The sequence below is a fragment of the Etheostoma spectabile genome, chromosome 9 (assembly GCF_008692095.1).
Source record: "Etheostoma spectabile isolate EspeVRDwgs_2016 chromosome 9, UIUC_Espe_1.0, whole genome shotgun sequence".
NCBI classification, from domain to species: Eukaryota; Metazoa; Chordata; class Actinopteri; order Perciformes; family Percidae; genus Etheostoma; species Etheostoma spectabile.
In genome coordinates, this window is record NC_045741.1 from 21,239,353 (window position 1) to 21,259,038 (window position 19,686).

Here is a 19,686-nt window from a genome sequence, read left to right on the forward strand (position 1 = left end):
ATGCTAAACAATAACAACAACACTACAAAATGTATTAAAGGAAATGCATGTGAGTAAAAATTAGAATCCAAGATGTAAAATAGTGCAGAAGTCAAAACATAGAAAAGGGGAAATGTTCATGTATTTGTAAAACATTACAACAGCCATTTATCTCATCCTCCTGATCCTCCACAGCAGGCTGTGTTGGAAAATAAATTAAATTATTATTATATAAATTGCAATTATTTTACAAGAAAATGACTTTGGTAGACATAAAAGTCTCCTTTTATAATATTACTTGAGTAAAAGTCTTAAAGTATTTGATATTTAATGTACTTAAGTATTCAAAGTAAAAGTAAAAGTAAAAAAAATGTGATTATGAATTTTATGGCCGAAGGTGTGTAACGTTATCTTCATTACCACTGTCGTTGGGGTGGTCATTGTCTGTCACCTTGGCGGCAGAGCCTGTACTTCCATGACACTATCAGTCATTTTGCTTCCTCCTCTTCTTCTTTAGTTTTGGCCTATGGTTGTTGTTGTTGTTGTTGTCTTTTGCTGCTTGGCAAACACACATCACTAACTGGAATGGAGCGTGCATTGTCTTGGCAATTTAGGAGCAATGATTTGCCAAACTTCCTTTTTTCCTAAGTTATTGTAAGATTTCTGTAAACATTTGTCTTGGTAAATCACTAAAGCATTCACTTCAAACTATGTGGAAAGCAGCAAACAACATAAATAGAAAGTCATAAAATCCTCTGCCTTCTTTAGTGTTGAGACCTGGGCGTGAGGATGACCCTTCTGAGGACCCTTCTACTTATGTTTCAGACGGGATGACCTCACTAAGAAGACCACCTGCCTTGAGTGAACAAATATGTGGTACAATGAGTCTGCAGGCAACAATGGAGCGACGGTTACTGTCACTGTCAACAGACACTGTGTGAGTGGCTTGTTGCAATGCTGGGGGCATTAAGGAATAATTGCGAGGGGTCTGATTAGTGGCGTGCTTGCATACGAGTAATTAATGACCAGTTACACAATGCTAGCACCCAAGCACATGCAAACACACACACACACACGTACACATATACAGTACACATAAGTCCTCCGACCAGTTTGGCTTCAAGCCCCTAAGCTGAATGTGGGGAAGGGCGGGTTGGGTTAAAGTGCAGCTAAATGAATTAACCCTAGATTACAATCATGTGTTCATTAATCTAATCTTCTTAAATTCTAAATCTCCTTTAGGCACACTTGTGTGTACAATAGCATTTGGCCCAGTCGGGAGGCTTCACTGAGCAACGGCAACAATTGTTAGGAGAATGGGAGATACCCTTGAGCGTGCTTATGGTGTCAATCTTTAAAGTTACAGAAGACTCTAGGTGGCTAGGCTTTCAAGAGTAAATAAAATGTTGGTGATTTGAGATATGAGTAGCAGTCATATTTGAATCCCTTGTGAAGAAACATTAGGAAATAGTGGATAGAAGGAAATCTCACTAAAAAACACACACACATGCTCACATACACACAAACTCAGACAGTTGAGAAATTGCAGCAGCTTTTAATCTTTAAAAGCAGCTGTTGAGTGACAGTCAGGGGGGTGAGAGACAGATAAAGAGGGAGGGGAAACCTGAGCAGTGTGCCAATGACTCTGGTCGTGGTGCTGGAGATCATTCAGCTTTCAGAGGAAGTAACTGTCACCTTTGTTGTTTGAACAAAAATGAGAACTCAAATATTAGAACTACCACTGATCTATTAACTGTTTTAAGGATGTCTGTGGTATTCAATGTTCCTTCTTTGCTGACTTCCATGTGGCCTTTTCCCCAGCAGACACAATGAAACGCACAGGTGCAGCTAATAACATATACTCTGTCCCATTTCAGTGTCCCAGGCAGGGCTCTGGATCGGGCACACCTAAATGGAATGAAGCCATTATTGATGTCATGAATTACACCTGCAGACATGTTGGGACATATCCCAACAAAGAGTCTTGCACAGAAAAGACACTTTTCTTGAATCTGTTCTGTATTTCTTTAAAAAAAATTACAATTCTTGGATACTTCTCACTTGTTTCTATTACATACATGCATAGATAATGCAAAGACAGAGAGATGCACCATGTTGCATAGCATCTGTGTTGTATACCATGTTTCTTAAGCAGCCCATGATATTTCCTTGTGTGTGCAGGCTGACTTGGCTGATTCTTTACTGTAGCTCACAACTCCTTAAATCCTTCAGAAAATGCCAGGAATTCAGCTGGATAAACGATCTCATGGTCCTCAGAAGGACTTTAACCTGCCATCATATGATCATTACGACTGTTGGTTATGTGGAGCTGGCAAACAGCGCAGGGAATGTGCCTGGTGCTATAGATCAGAGATGCTGATCAATATCCCTGATGATAGTATCAATATCTTAATATCTCTTTTTTGCTAACTCAGTTTAAGAGATAGCTACAAATGAGGACAGTAGGCCATGTTAAAGAGAATTGTCTCATATTCTTACTTTTTAGCAACCGTTTTCATTAATTAAAAATGTGTAGCCTTATGGTGCTGGTGGATAGTTTTACGAGAAGTTTCCAGCCTTTAAAGACTCAACATATTTAAATTTAAAAACTTTTAGGCCAACAAAATGATAAATAAATGAAGGCTTCAGTATTTCTCCCCAAAATGTATTTTCTGGCAGTGTGGTAGTGGCATATAGACCTTTATGTCTGGCAGAAAGCATTACTAAACTGTCGACTGAATAAATATAAATAAAAGTGTAAATCAGTTACTGGTTTCTGGCCAAAACCACATATTTGGAACAAAATTCCCAAAAATATAAAAAGAATATATTTCTTTTGACCATTGATAAATTCAAATGGGGACCCATTCAGTCATATATCTCAACATACTGTAGTTATCTGGTATTTTATTATTTTAAATAATATGCCATATGTTAAATTACCTATCCTTGCGTTTATATAATGTCCTAATCATCTTATTGTCTTGCAAGCAGTTGCACATTTTTGTATTCCAATCTTGTATATATTCAAATATTTGTTCTTATATTTTATTCCTGTTATTATTATTTCATTTATACTGTATGGATGTATATTGCATCCTAGTATTTCATTTATATTAATATTCTGTGGTGTGTGACTGATTTTGCTGCTGTAACACCACAATTACCCATTTTAAAGGTGGTGCTGTACAATAAACTTGCTTTGCTTTTAATACTAGAGGCCAACCAGAGCTTTTCTTCTGAGTAGCCCAGGCCTACTTCTGATTAAAAGTAAGAAACGCACTATGCCACAATAACTACTGTGCATTGACCCTTAAATTGGCTGGAGAATAAACAAAGCCTTTGCTGCAGTGGTTCAGCCCATTGGACAACGCCAGGAGGAGTAGGCGGGGCCTGTGTGACACCACGGTGCCTCTGTTCTTTCTCTCCGCTCCGCTCGTTGCTCGCTGCAGGCTGCGTGGCTTCCCGAGAACAAACCGACCTACCAACTTTTTACAATTGTGTTGTTGTTTTTTACGCGTTTAAACTCGAAGCTCGCGATGCAGACAAATGGCTCAACCATTTCCCAACACTTTAGGTTGTGATACCGTTTCAAACTCGGTATGCGGATTTGTCTAAATAGTGTCACAACTTCAAACAAATCAACAACGGAACAAGTTGGAACCGAGATAAAGGAACCCGGATCAGCTCTGCGCCTATCAAGGTAAGCGTTAGACGGCTAATCCTCCTAAAGTATCGATCCCCGAGATACGTGCCTGTTTGACATTTCTCCAACTTCCGAAATGTGAGGAGTTTAGCTAGTCGCAGGGAGTAACATGGGAGCCTTTGAAGTTGGCTGATTGGAGCTGCCTGAATGTTCGCAGGCTAACTTGGGAGGAAAGTTGAGCGCATGCTGAAATGCTGACCGTAGTTTCACATTTACTGCACAAAACGAATTGGATTTCACGCTGAGTCCCTCCACGGAAGTCCAAAGCCCCCTTTCACTGGGATTCAATAGCCGACTTAAATGTATCTGCTATGAAACAATGGAGGCTTTAAAGCGGAAGATATAAATGTGGTCGTTTTGAAGTTGTGGACAGTCTTTATTAAGCTACTTTTTTTTTTTAAAGAGCTTTATTAAAGTTTTTACAAAATACAAATAATGAACAGTAGGCAACATACCAGAGAAAAAACAAACACACAAAGCAAACATAACTAACAACCTACAAGCAAATGTACTTGTGCAAAAATGGGCTGGAGAAGTGCATCCAGTACAAAAAAAACCTAATAATATATCATAAAGTGCAAATAGTCTTTTATTAACCCATGGTGCCTTGTCATGATTATTACTAACTGGTTATTTTACATCATTATATTTATTAGAAATGTAATACAAATGTATTTAGCATGGAGTTAATCTTGTTTTATAAACATTCTCCCACTTAATGCAGTGGCTGCATGCCATGTCTAAATCCATTGCAGATGATCAAAAGAGAGATTTTCAAAGGTTTTCATCTGTTGCACTGTGGTTATATAATTTCATCCTGAAGGAGCTGGACTGAAGTGTCACATCTTGTGGGCTTGAAAGCGTTGGCACCATCTTGTATGTGAGCCAGCAGAGGAACAAGCTGAAAGGAATTGATTGGCTCTCCCTGTGGTTGGAGGTGACTCACAGCCGTGAAATGTTTATAGGGGTGGAAAGATGTGATATAGTGCAACACACCCAGGTGTTGTTTCTTTGCCTTTCATCAATTATAGAATGAAGGTTGATTTAAAGGCCAGTTGGTGTAGCTCATTTGTTTGCGCATGTTTTGAGAATTAAGTCTTGACACTGATGTCTATGGTATTTTATGGTGTAAATCTCTGTGTACACACACACACACACACACGCTGCAGTTTGCGTGGCAGTGCACCTTATCTGATCTCCTTTCATCACTGAAGGTTGAAGTTTATTTCCATTGTAACCCAGCGTACTGATATGAGTATTTTATTTCTGAACTACCTGTTCAGCAGCTGTTGGTATGGTAACTTTTGTTTAATCATAAAATGGGAGGAGTGTTTATGGTTGTGTTAACATCAAAAGGGAGGCACATGACCTGATAAAATCTCTTCCTCCTGTCCAAGTGTTATAAATGGTTGAATTAAACAAATTTAAAGGAGTGGCTCTTTTTTCTTGTGCTTATATTTTTGTATTCTGTATTTCCTCCTCCAGATCTAAGTCAAGATGTCTGTCAGTAACCACGAAAACAGAAAGTCTCGCTCTAGTTCCGGCTCAATGAATATCCAACTCTTCCATAAGACGTCCCATGCAGACAGCCTGTTGACTCAGCTCAACCTGTTACGCAAACGAAAAATCTTCACAGATGTCATCCTTAAGGCTGGAAATAGATCCTTCCCCTGCCACCGGGCCGTCCTGGCTTCCTGTAGCCGATACTTTGAAGCCATGTTTAGCGGCGGGCTCAGGGAAAGTCGTGACGCCGAAGTTAACTTCAAAGAGTCTCTCCATCCAGAGGTGCTGGAGCTCTTGCTCGACTACGCCTATTCAGCCCGAATCCTCATTAACGAGGAAAATGCGGAGTCGCTCCTGGAAGCCGGCGACATGCTTCAGTTTCACGACATCAGGGACGCAGCAGCAGAGTTTCTAGAAAAGAACCTCCACCAGTCAAACTGTCTGGGGATGATGCTGCTGTCAGACGCCCACCAGTGCCAGAGACTGTATGAGCTGTCGTGGAGGATGTGCCTGGCGAACTTTGCTACTCTCTTCAGGACTGAGGACTTCCTCAGCCTACCCAGAGACAAATTCCAGGAACTAATCCTCAGCGAGGAACTGGAGGTGGAGGATGAGAGCCTGGTGTACGAGGCTGTGATCGACTGGGTCAAGGCCGACATGGAGCACAGGCACAGCGAGCTGCCAGAGCTGCTGCGTTGTGTCCGCCTGGCGCTGCTCCCTGAAACATACCTGCTGAAAAACGTTGCTTCAGAGGAGCTGGTGATGTGCCATAAGGAGGGCCGGGAGATTGTCGAAGATGCCGTACGGTGCAAAATGAGGATCCTCCAGAATGACGGTATTGTAACCGGGTTCTGTGCCCGGCCGAGGAAGGTTAGCCAGGCCCTGCTGCTGCTGGGAGGACAGACTTTCATGTGCGATAAAGTCTACATGATCGACAACAAGACGAAGGAGATCACCCCCAAAACAGACATCCCCAGCCCCAGGAAAGAATGCAGCGCCTGTGCTATTGGTTGCAAGGTACGTATATGATCTTTACTTAAATATGTGCATTTTATTGCAATGCCATGTAGCAGTAGACAAAATTTAACTTCTCTCCATTTGTCTCAGGTTTACGTTACCGGAGGACGTGGCTCTGAAAACGGGGCTTCCAAAGATGTCTGGGTCTACGACACATTACATGACGAGTGGTCCAAAGCTTCACCCATGCTGGTAGCAAGATTTGGACATGGGTCTGCGGAGCTCGACCACATGCTCTATGTTGTGGGAGGACACACTTCTCTTGCAGGATCTTTCCCTGCATCTCCATCTGTGTCTCTCAAACAGGTCGAACAATACGACCCTCAGACCAATAAATGGACCCTGGTGGCTCCGCTCAGAGAAGGTGTGAGCAACGCTGCCGTAGTTGGGGCAAAAAACAAGCTCTTTGCCTTTGGGGGCACCTGTGTGAACAGAGACAAATACCCCAAGGTGCAGTGCTTTGATCCCTGCCAGAACCGTTGGTCAGTGCCGGCGTCCTGTCCTCAGCTGTGGCGCTACACTGCAGCGGCCGTGGTTGGTAACCATGTTGTGGTGATCGGAGGCGATACTGAATTCTCAGCCAGCTCTGCTTACCGGTTCAACAGTGAGACGTACCAGTGGTCAAAGTTTGGCGACGTGACAGCCAAACGGATCAGCTGCCATGCAGTGGCATCAGGAAACAGACTATATGTTGTTGGCGGGTACTTTGGGGCTCAGAGGTGTAAGACACTAGACTGTTATGATCCATCGTCAGACTCCTGGGACAGTGTGACCAGTGTGCCCTACTCACTCATTCCCACTGCCTTCGTCAGCACATGGAAGTACCTCTCAGCATAGAGAGAGACGCGCTGACTATTTGCAGTTTCTGTGGTGAGTAATTGTAGTTTCCTTAAACTGACACAAACAAACAAAATGTAAATTATATGTGGTATGTGTAGTGTCCCTTGTCTTGTCAGATGATATATGGGAACTCACTTTATGGAAATAAAAATATCTTTAGATAATTCACACAACATATTAACAGCTTAACAGAGGTGAATGTCAGTTTGAACCAGACAAAGACAACTTTTTGGGGTTGCTAGTGGTTACAGTTACACATTATCTAGCTGCTGCAACGGCTGGGTGTTGGACAAACATGGTGGAGCTCTGGTTTAGAGAGCGAGGGGAATGTTAGCGGTGCTGACAATTACAGAGCCAGAGCAACAACACAAGACCTCTGTCCCTGACAGGAATGAGGTGGAGAGGCAGGGATCAGGTCTGTGCTTGTAGTTACTCTGCAGGGCCGGTCCTGGGTGCTAACCTAAATGCCTAGCATGAGTCAGTACCTCAAAAAATTAGGGGTGGAAGAACAAATCGATACAGCATAGTATTGCAATATTTACCGTGGCAATACTGTGTCGACACACAGGCGGCAAGTATTAATCTGTTATTATATTTGTGTTTGTCGGTTTGACAATCCCATTTTGCAGCAATGAAATTAAAGTGGTATGAACAAAAGGGGGAATGTATCTTTTTAGATAAAACAGATGTTCACAGATGTCTTTTGGGGACATAATTCAACAATGGGAAAAATTTAAAGTTAGAAAAAAGGTAATAAATTGCAGTATATCGGAGATTATGGTAATATGTTTAAAATCGCAATAATATCTTATCGTGACATAAGTATCTAGATGATATCGTATCGTGAGGCCTCTGGGGATTCCCACCCCTACAAAACAGTTAAGTCATAAAAGTAGATGTGAGCAAGAGGAACATAAGGAGCCTTTGGGGAGCTTTAGATAAGAGGCCAAACAAACCTATCAAGGTTCTCATATTATGCTTTTTGACTTTTCCATTTCTTTTATTGTGTTATATATGTTTTTTGTGCATGTTATAGGTTTACAAAGCCCAAAGTCCACCCCAAAGGGACTTACCATCTCCAACCGAAAACACTGTTCACAAACTGCTCCAAACATAACTAGCTAGCCTAGTTGCTAGCATGAAACTCCCTCATGCTCTGCAACTGACAAGCTAGCAGAACCTACTGTGCATGTGCGACTCCCAACAAAGATGGGACAGAAGTGAGATGCCTCACTCTGTAACTAAAACAGAGAGCTCAGGGTGAAAAGAGGAGCTGCAGCAATGTGCAGTACAACAAAACTATGATGTTTTCTGAAAATTAAACCACATAAAGCTATTCTGGTACAATCTCCAAATACAATTATGAGCACTTTAATATCTTATGTATGTGGGTTACAGCGCTTACTGTGACATGATTGAAAAACCTAGTTTTACCTTAAAGTCCTCTGTACACTTATTGATACAAGCGCCTTTTTTCTTAATAAAATTAAAACTTTATCCAATTAGCACCTTTCTTAAAGTGTTTTGAAGGAGAAACAGAAAGTCCCTGTAAGTATCTTTTCAGCTCCAAGTAAAAAAGTTGTAATCTTATGAGGAATTCGGGGGAGGGGGTTAGTAGGAATAAAAAAGGAAGGATACATCTCAATGGTATGAAAAATGATTGGCTTAAATGTAACATACCATGTCAGTGTAGAATTGCTCGTCCTAATCTGCCTGAAGGAATGACAGGTGGCAGTTTTCACAGCTTCATGTGAGATAAGAGATGATACATATTTCCTGAGGTGTTTTCAGTTTTTCACACAGGCTTAGGACAGAGGGAGAGATGGAGGGGCCAGTAGATGAAACAAGATGTAGGATGTAGAGTGATGTTTTCAAGGTTTTGCAGGTTGTCGTGCCCAGTGGTGGTAGAGTTAGTTTTAAGTTTTATGGCCAGAGATCAAAATAGATAAAACTCCATAAATGTAAACTACCAGAGTACTCGTATATCTGACTGGTAAAGTCTGTTGTTTGCATTTATTTCAATGAAAATCAAGTTTAAAGTCTTTCTAGTTGTTGCCAAGAAAGATATTTCATCAGTGTCAGTGATGTAAAAAAGAAAACTGAAGTACTGTAAGTAAGAAGTAAGTGTGACCGATTGGTCCATTTCTGTAAACGAAGTAAAAGGATAAAGCATCCTGCAAAAAAACTGCTCTCTTATGCTACCAAGAATGTATTTGAAAGTAAAGCTGAGGGGAAGCATGTGAGAAGCAGAGAGCGTATGTGTGACTTGTGTCTTCAGTAAACAGCTTGAAATGATGGAGCTGGGGGATTAGCATTATGAGGCTGTTGGCATGGACCGCTAGCTTCGGGCTATGAAAGATCAAGGCACTGCATCTTTATGAACAGTGGAAGTTACAGCAGCTACCATCCCACTGCTAGCTGCCTTTCTGATTAATTACAGCCGACATGGAAAAGCTCTGATTTTTATCTTGTTAAGCAGGTGTCCTACCCTGACACTGGTCGACTCTCTCTCTCTCTCCTCCGAGAGTAGGGGGGCTTGAGAGGAGAATCTGTGGCAAAAAGCGTAGGGAGCAACATGGTGACACAGAGCAGGAGGCCTACACAAAAACACATTGTGTGTGTGTGTGTGTGTGTGTGTGTGTGTGTGTGTGTGTGTGTGTGTGTGTGTGTGTGTGTGTGTGTGTGTGTGTGTGTGTGTGTGTGTGTGTGTGTGTGTGTGTGTGTGTGAGTGACACAAAAACACATGGAGAGAGGAAGGTGAAGTGCAGACCTGTGTGTGTGACCACCAGTCAGCTGTACATGTTTGTACACACTTGGGAAACCACTCATTTTCCACTTGTACAAGTCTGTCTGTCTCTCTCACACACACAGGCACTCACTTTGCTAGCATTGCCTGTCCTTTAAAAAGCCAGCCATCCTTACTCTAATTTGGGAGGAATGAAGGTGTGGCTGGCATTCCCATTAGTAAAGTTTGTTAATGTTGCCTTATGGTTGAGGCCCTTTAGTTCTCCTGGCAGTTTGCGTGGCCTGTGTGCGATCACCAGCCTTTTTGTCACCACCTACTGTAGTTTGTGGCCCTGTGTATTTCCAACAGATGTGACTGACCACAGACTGCAGGGCCAGGCCAGAACCCACTGTTGATGGAAAAGTATTTGTAAACATTAAAACATTATTGTTCAAATGGGTTATGGTTCAAACGGGAGAAGTAAACAACTTTTTTGGCTAAAATCATAAAGACCTAAATAGTATTATTGTAATATTTGACTAATGCCTGTACAATTGTTACAAGTTAAGCTTAGATGAGTATATTTAGTGGATTTAGTTTTGGATCCGTAAGCAGAGGACCATCATGGTGGAATCTGGTCAGTTTCTCATTCCAGACTACAACCAGACAGGATGTAACCGGAGATCCCTGCACAAAGTTCAGGACAATCTCTCTCTCCTTTAAACTAATGAACTTTAACGGCCCCAGAGATGACAGTTATCTATGCTTGAGCTTTTGTTGTGTCAGCCCCCCTTCCTCTCTTTTCCTTTTCCATCCCTCCCTCCTCATCACCGCTGTTAAAAAAATCAGACATAAGCAGTTTTCTTCTCTCAACGGCTTCAACCGAAGCACTTATGAGGTGGGCACGGCTTTGTGTGATAGGGTACACCTGGAGAGGTCAGGGGCCACAGAAGGAGTCCTTGGTGGGCGCTCTGCTTTCCCAGACAGCTGCTGTAAAATGGAAAGGTCACGGTGGGATCAGGGAGGAGGAGTGCAAAGGCCCCAGTCACTCAATACTAATGTTTTATTAATGCCTCGCTGTGAGGGCCACCAGGAACACAAGCTGAATGAGGCTTTTATTGTGGCATCTGTGTACAACAACGATCCCCCCTCTCTTCCCTCAGAGCCACACATACGCAGTAAGCACGTGCACACACACTTCGTCTTCAGTCCCTTGAGTAATCAATCTGCCACATTACAGCCCTCAGCACAACTGCTCCAATTTACATAAACCTAATGGAGTTTTTATTGGTCTTTTCACCATGCTGCGAGTAACAAAAAGGGAAAAGATGCTTAAAATGGCTGAATAATCACCCAGACTAATATGATTACGCCCTTTAAAAAGAGTCGAGCCGTCATACAGTTACAAGGGCCTCTGCAGGAAGCCAACTGGGATGGGACAGTGTGTCTGCCTGGTATTTAATGTGAATTACGTAATATTTGCACCTCTGAAGTAGTACTGAAGTGGCACGTTCTGGTCACAGAGACTCTCTTTGTTCTTAAGTTCTCAAGACTCAATATACTGTTGCTGGACTATAGCTGTACCACGATACTTGTTTTTCTCATCTTATTCCGGAGTCCTTAATCTGTCCCTGAAAACAATGCAAACTCATGTAAATGAAGTGACTGTGATTTATACGTTCGTCAATACAGTTCATTTTGTTGTGGTCATTAGTAAACATGGCACAGAGGGGACACAAGGGACACATAAAGTAAAAGGACTCAGCTTTGGTGTGTTGCATTGTGGGTAACTTGGCCTTAGGAATACGTTGTTTATTTAATACATGTGACCCAGTCTTGTGGTGCGGGTGCTCTTTCAACCAGACAGTGTGTCGTTTATGAACGGTAGAAAAGAATCAGTCATTTTGTACTTTTGTCAAACTCAATCTGGCATTATTCTCACGTGGAGGAGAAAGATAAGTGATGGGAGCAGACAGACTGAGTCAGGTTAGACCTCAGAGTGCCAGATCCAATCACTTCCTATCGTTTCAGCCCATCTGTTTGGTCTGCTGTGGACACGTGGACTCCCTGCGTCCCTCACAGCTTCACACTGTTGTTACTGCACAGGATCAGACCAAAGACACTCACGGGGCATCTGGGTATTTTCTGGGTTACATTTATTAACCCTGCCACCTGTTGGCACTCCAAACAGCTTACTCCCGGTTGGCAGAAGGAAGTCGGATAGGTGAAGGTCCATTTGGTTGTTTTGGTGCAGTAAGAGTTTGAATACAAGTCAGGAATGATTTTTTCCATATAAACAACTGTGCTTTGAAATGTAGGTAAAAAGTGTACAGTGTGGACGCTGCAGCTCAGTGTTGAGTAGAATTGACCTTGACACGACAGGTAATAATGGCGGCACTGTGAGGCAGTCTGGAGCTAATTTCTTGTGACAGCGGGACCCTTGTTGTGGCGCTGGGAGCTGAAGTTTGATGATGTGAGACAGGAATGGTGTTTTTTTTTGATGGATGTACTGATAATGACAGACGCATAACCTTTGTGGGTCAGAGTGTATCTCTACGGAATACAATCTAACCTTTTTGTTTTGTTTTAAAGTTCAATAATGCACGGGAAATAAAAAAAAGTACTTAATACAATGTAATACATTGTGCACCTTTTTGATGTGGTTGGCTTGGGCTGAGGTCATGCTGGTGGTTTGACAACATGAATACATCATGTGGAAGCCCATGCTCTTTGCAGTAGATCGATGACTAAATATAAAGCTGCAACTTGTATGAAAAAGTGAAATTGTCATAGTTCGAGCGGAGCAGAGTATTTAAGATTTAGAGGTGTGCTCTTCATCATCTGCAGATTAGAGATTAGACCACCATTAACAGCAGAATTCAAGAAGTGCAGTGACCAATGCACATGTACACAGAGAGAGAGAGAGAGCATCAATGGAAACTTCCATCAGGCCTACAGTTACAATTGATACAATAGGTGCTACTACTGCCACTTTACTTTGATCAGGGAGCTTTGTCTTGCAGCATATGTGTTGTTAACCGGTTGGTTTCAGGGCTGGGCATTGAACTTGAATACTTTTTGGCACTAACTGAAATGTGTCTGTAGAAATATCATAGAGCGTTAAGTACTGAAAGCTGGCACCGAATGTGTGGCCAGATTTGGAAGCTTGTTTACTTATTCTGTGAGCACTTTGTGATTTAAATAATAACTGTGCCAATTTCAGATGACTAGCTCTTGTACAACTGCTTATATTTATAAAACATTTAACATAAGTGTGGCTTATTTAGTTAAATTAAAGGAACACTTCACTAGTTGCCTAGCAACCTCTCAGAAATGATAAGACTCCAGGAAGTCATTGCACAGGGCCAAGAAAAGAACTTGCACATAAATCCCCTTATAACCACAGCTTGCTGTTTTTAAGGACTAAACAAAGAAAATATATAACATGTTAGTAGTTGCGGTGTAGTTACCGATGTCCACCAAAGTGGTGTCCCCAGTGAAACATCACATTGAACATGTAAATGTGCTGTATTTATATAGCGCTTTTCCAGTCTTAACGACTACTCAAAGCGCTTTTTACATCGTACAGGAAACATTCACCATTCACACACATTCAGACACTGTGGTCGAGGCTACCATACAAGGTGCCACCTGCTCATCAGATATACACTCATACACACACTCCGATGCGCAGCACCGGGGGCAACTCGGGCTTCACTTCGACATGGGACTCGAAGCACCAACCTTCCGATTGGCAGGCAACCGCTCTACCACTGAGCCACAGCCGCCCCTAATGTCCCATGTCTCTCCTCTCAGTGCTGAGCACTCGGACTGGGGGCTGCGCGACTTATGCAAACTGATCAAATCATATGGATACAAAACCTGCTACAGCAGCTATAGTCACCATTACGTATAAAAGACATCTGTCATCTTATCAGTCCTGACGTTCTTTCGTTAGAAATGAGTGTATTTCATAGACTCTAAAAAATGGGTTTTGCTTTAAAATCACAACACTGGACTCAGTGGTCGGTCAGTGACTGTCAGCCATTGGCCTAGAGCAGGGGTCTTCAACAGGGGGTCCGCGAAGGTACTGCAGGGGGGTCGCAAAAGTTTTGGTTGATTAGACTTTTTTTTATATTCCCCCCACCCCCCTGCTATTTTTTCCAGTAATTGAAATGTCTTTAAATACACATTAACATAAATTCAACACACTGTAGTAAACAGATAAATGGAGGCAGAAGATGTCTTTCAGTCATCAATGCACACATGGCACTATAGGACCAGTTTGATATAACACAATTTTATACAATATATATATAATTAGGGGGTCCCGGCTCCATCTCGCCATCAGTTTGGGGGTCCTTGGCCTGGAAAACGTTGAAGACCCCTGGCCTAGAGTAAATGGTAGGTGGATATCGTTGCCTTCAGAAAGAGCCAGTCTAGCTGTTTCCCGCTATTTCCAGGCTATCTTCTGAGCTTACTAGCTGCTGGCTGTAGCTTCATATTTAACAGAGAAACATTAGAATGTGAAATACCAAATGAAAAAAATATACTTTTTTAATATTTTGTAGTCTTTTTTTATATTTCTCAAAGTAAGGTAACAAAAGGTCTGTGCTAATATTGGTATGAAACTTGAAAACGAAACCCTTCCCTATACATGGTTTGTGCCTGAGCCCATTCGACTGATGCTGTCGAGTACATTTTATTTCAGCATTCTGATTAATACAAATACTGTATTTTGCATTGCATCAACCTGCCAAAGTAAATCTTTCAGAGTTTAAATGTATTTCCTCTTGCTTCTTATCCTGAAGCGTGTTTGTAACCTCTGTCTGTCTCTCTGCTAGTAGTGCAGTGTTCTGGCGGTGTCCCACTGTTATGCTAGAGGCAATGTAATTCACAACAGTAACAGATGTGAATGGATCAGTTGGGGCTTCAATAGCATCAGCCGGCTTTGTCAGCCATGGAAATGAGAACTCATTAGGTTATCCAAACAACCCCCCAGCAGAGCCTGTCTGTACAGTAACTGTCAACTGTCTTTCTCCCAGAATAGAGAGAGAGCACACACACATCCTTCATCTGCTCTGGCAGAATTAATTATCATCCAAAATATGCAAATCAGAGGGTAATAATTCTCGCCAACCCCTCAAATATCCATTCTTTGTTATTCTTCATAACAGCAGGGGGAGGGACATTAAATACTTCTGAATTTGCAGAGACAGCGGAAATAAGAGATTCCAAAGAATTCACAATGTTTAGTCAAATATCGTGCTTTACGCATTCATGAATTTGATAATTGAACCATAAGGAAGCTTATTACAGTTATGAATTAGCAGACGAGCAGATGGTTTTGGAATATTTGTTAAGTCCAGAGAAGCTTATTTTTTGCAGCGTGGGGTCCTCTCTAATGCCATCCTCAGATATTTATTACCCAGCGACATAAATGTCTTGAGTGGCTTAGTCCCACATGCCAGGAGGACTGTGGTTAAACAGCGCCCTGTCCTGAGGCATTATTAACGCTATGTGGGTAAGCTTGATAAAATGGCATGGTGATAAGCTGATGTGTAGCCCGGAGGACCAAAGTCTCTGCATTCCTCTCCACTCCCTTAGAATGTCCAGGCTGCCCCTCTGGTCATGTGGTTGTTCCTCATACAGCAGAGTTCACAGGACCTAAACATTAATCTCCCTCTTGTCTCTTTCCCCAGATCCGCCGTGGTGTCTGGTATGCAGCCATGTGTCTCCCTTCCCTGGCTGCACAGAGGAGGAGGAAGAGCTTGTATATTCCTGCTGTGGCTCCATCCAGCCTGATTCACTTTATTAGTCTGCGGCCTCTTTCCACCTGATCTGTTTACTCATACTTCTTGTGTAACTTTCCCATGCAGCTACTAGCCTGAGCTGGACTTGTTGCCATGTATACTGCAGTGGGGGCCTCACAATCTCTATATAACATGCGAAGCACAGCCAGGAAGCAGGCCAATAGCATAAACGTGTGCTCCGGGCATCTGCCTAACATCTCCAGACTTTTTTCTTTCCACCTCCTGGGGCCAATCTGCTAACTGTATCGGCCCTGCACTGCTCAACTTACCCACTCCATTATCAAATATGTGTTTCATCTCGCCAGTAGAGTGCCAGTTAACAGACTCCGTAAGGACTTATTAGTGTCTCTCACTGACATCTTGTTTTAAAGTCCACAGAAAAGGAGGTCAGCTGGTTCTTTTGTTGTGGTTTCTCTCCCCTCCTGACACTGAGCGTTTACTCAGGTGTAATTTATTTAGACTGCTGATAGACTGAATTACACCTTTGCTATGCTCGGTGTATGGTGAAGGAGAGAAGACATTTGGGGAAGTGTATGATTTTGTGCACAAAAACAATCTTTCTGTCTGTATTTTTAGACTTTGGACTCGGTCTTCCCTCAATTTTGGTAAGCTAAATTTGTATCTTCCTCCTTGACTTAAAATATACGCTCACAAGAGAGAATGTGCCTCATTAAAGCCCAAGAAGATACTTTTCTGTTTCAAGATGTTATTTCAGGCTATGATTTTTGACATTTTTTGTGTATTTTGTGTCTCAGGGTTATGTATAGTTTTGCCTGTATTTGTTCAAGGAAGTGTAACGTTTTCTGTCTTTTTTGTGTGTGAATTTACTATTTTGTGATAAACAGTTTCACAGAGCTCTTTCATTTTAGAATACATTGCCGATTGTAAATGTATGATTACGGTTAATAGCAGTGGTCATATTTAAAACATATGTTTCCAAAACCTGAATAGATAACTTTCGTGTCATTCTGGATTTAGATAACAAAAGCTAAGTGTGTCCAAAGTAGTTAAGAAATACTTTGTAGCTCTAATGTTATTTTTTTCATTTGATATTTCACAATCTTTAATGGAAGTTTTTTTTGTGTGTATAGTTTGTATATTTGCTTTGTAATGAATTTGTAGAAGCCTTTGATTTGCACATTTTGTACAAAGAAATCTCTTAATGGTCTTAATTTTGTATCTTTGTCTTAACCCAGCTTGGGTAGTGTGAATAATCAAAAGCGTTTTTGTAGCAAATTATCCAGTTGTTTCTGTTTGAACAAAACCTTTGCTCAGTGTGGAAGTCTGCAGTTTTCCAATATATCAAAGTATATATCAAATACACTGATATATTAAGCTATTACTGATATACCATCTGTTACTTCATGTTCTACAGCCTATAACTGGTCAATAAATATCCTCTTGTTGAAACTATATTTTTTTTAGTTTGTCCTCTTGTTTTCCAGGGAATGACTGGAATTCAGCAGCTGTGTCATTAAAACAGCGTGGGCAGCCATATAATCACACAGGTACACTTAACGCGCCTGGAATAGTTTCCAAACGCAGGTTAGGAGTGGTTTTGGTATTTACCAGTAACACCCATCTCCTTCCTCCAGTCTGTGTGCATTTCAGACTCAATGAGACAAACTGTCCATGGTCTATCTCTTATATCTCCCCCCCACTGAATTATAGTAAAGTAGAAGTATAAAAAAGTACAGTACTAGTCAATGTACTTTCCAGCACTGCTCACATGTAAGATGTGCACACACATAAGCCTCGAACCTGGAAGAATGTGCTAATTGAGCGTAGTGTAAGTCAGGTGATGCACCTCCATACCTCTCGTTCGGCAGTGGCCATGTTTACGTGAGAAAGACTAGATTGGGCGTTGAATGGGAAGAAGTCTGGTTGGCACATTGGCACAGAGCGGCAAGGAGTAGAACCAAAGAGGAATGTATCCGCGCTCAGGTTCAGGGAGGCAGCTCTGAATGTTCTGCCTGCAGGCTCCGAGTTTGAAGATGTTTGTGACGTCATAGCTCCTGAGCTGTGGTATTTAAACAATCCAGCTCCACTTTGAAATGAGACCTCACTTGATGGCTGTTTCTTTTAGTAGCTCGTGGTATTCTTTAACTTTCAAATTCTTCTTTATTTATTTCTAAGTAAAGGGTTGTCAGAGCATCTGTCCCTCAGAATCCCTGGCAACAGATGATTTAAACACCAAGTAGAAAATATATAAAGCTCTGACAAATCAATAGAGAAAATGTGGGTATAAATCCTAAATTATCACTTAAAAATAACCTGTTGCATGAACTTTCCCAGATAAAAGGGGGGCCTACACATTTCATAAATCTTTTTGGGTGTAGAGTTTGATTAACGTTTTTATTGTTTTTGGAAGTTGACATTCTGTTCTTAATCTTTAGGGAAGCAATAAACATTTTTCACAATTTTGAGACATTTTAAAGATTAGTCGACAATAAAAATAACCGTTAGTTGCAGGCCTACTCAAGATGGTCTAAACAAGCTCACATGGGATTGCTTCAATCTCATTGCACAGGTAATGTGTACTTGTGTATAATGACAATAAAGGCATTATATTCTATTCTATTCCCTGTTAGTAGGTGAACTATTAAATATTTGGTTAATGAATTAGTTAATTCTTTAAAAGCTCTGGTAAAAAGCCTCTATATGGACCTTGTTTTTTATGGTTTTTGTACCACAAATGAATATCACAAGGACTCCTACCAATGATAGTGTAATGTTAATATGGTTAAACACTTGGGTTTACACTTTTAAGGTATCTACCTAAGAGTGACATGACACTGTCATCAGCGTGTCACAACCATTATAAACAAGTCATAAATGGTTATGACATAACGTTTCTTTTAGTAAATGTCATTCTCATTTGTCATGAAAAGTTATGGGTAGGGTTCATGTGTCATGACTGTGTCCTAACAGTGTCATATTTTCATAATAATGTCACTCTTGTGTAGATACCGTCAAGTAAAAGGTTACAAAAACTTGATTCTGTCAACACTTAAACACATTGTATTTGAGAACGTGTTTCATGGCTGTTTGTGCGGACATCCTCACAACTCATCACCATTCCCTCCTGCCCCTCTGCTTGGGTGGAGATGAGACGAGTTACCTTGACGATAGTCGAGGAAGATGGATGGATGCAACTATCAGTGTGCGAATTTGTGTATGTACAGTAAATGTGTGTGTGGCTGCGGCCGACGGTAAGAGTGAAATGAAATGGTGGAGCGAGACACGAGGGAAAACATCCTGCCGAATGTTTTCCAAGTTGTTTGCAAGTTCCGAGTGATTTGAATACCAAACAATTTTTTCCTCAGATATGTCGATTGCTGTAACATCCTGTTCTAATTTAAAGATGGAGTGTTATGTTATAAATGTCCACCAAAATGATAAGTAGAAAATGTTCCTCTACAAAAGTTTTGCATTCCATAGACACTAACTAAATGACTGTGAATTACATGATTTGTCAATAAATTTACATCAAATCTTTGGGGGATGCCCTAAAACAAACACGTCAGTGACATAATGCAACACCATTGTTAAATTCCCAACCGAAAAAGCTTCAAAGGCCTGCTGTTAATTGGACATAAGCAAGAGGCGGCTTCAAAAAATTTCCTTCTGCAGCTATGACATCATGCCTGTAATAGGCGAGGGCCAGTCAAGCATGTGGACGTGTTTGCGCCTGAATGGGTACAATGATGCATCGAAGGTCAATTTATGGATTTGTAAATAAAATGCAGACATGCATAAAAAGATGAAACACCCTCTCTGAAAAGAGGACCTGGCACTGGACAGCAGGATGAGCAGGCCGGTCAATGGTTCCTATTGTTATGCAAAATGGGCTAACTGGGCAATTTCAAACAGATCTTGCGACAACACAATTAAACCATGGCGAATAAATAGCGATTTGAAAGTCGGCTGGACACAAAAGAACCTCAGAGACCGCCAAAACAGAAGACTAGAGGAGAAGAAAGAGGACAAGCTGTCATAACAATCTGGATCAAAAAATATTTAGGGTCTCTATGTATGTGTGTGTGTGTGTGTGTGTGTGTGTGCGCGTGTGCATATGAATTTATGCTTAATGTTAGTGTAAG

The 19,686-nt window shown here is 41.5% G+C and overlaps 1 protein-coding gene across 1 annotated transcript; it reads left to right on the plus strand.

Annotated features, from left to right (window-relative positions):
- The first annotated feature begins 3,388 nt into the window (after positions 1–3,388).
- On the plus strand, positions 3,389–16,998 carry enc3 (ectodermal-neural cortex 3). The gene is made up of 4 exons (XM_032525711.1): positions 3,389–3,682; positions 5,171–6,205; positions 6,296–7,075; positions 15,473–16,998. Exons 2-3 carry the CDS (start codon positions 5,183–5,185, stop codon positions 7,040–7,042), a joined length of 1,770 nt encoding a protein of 589 aa, XP_032381602.1. The 5' UTR covers positions 3,389–3,682; positions 5,171–5,182; the 3' UTR covers positions 7,043–7,075; positions 15,473–16,998.
- The last annotated feature ends 2,688 nt before the right edge of the window (positions 16,999–19,686 follow it).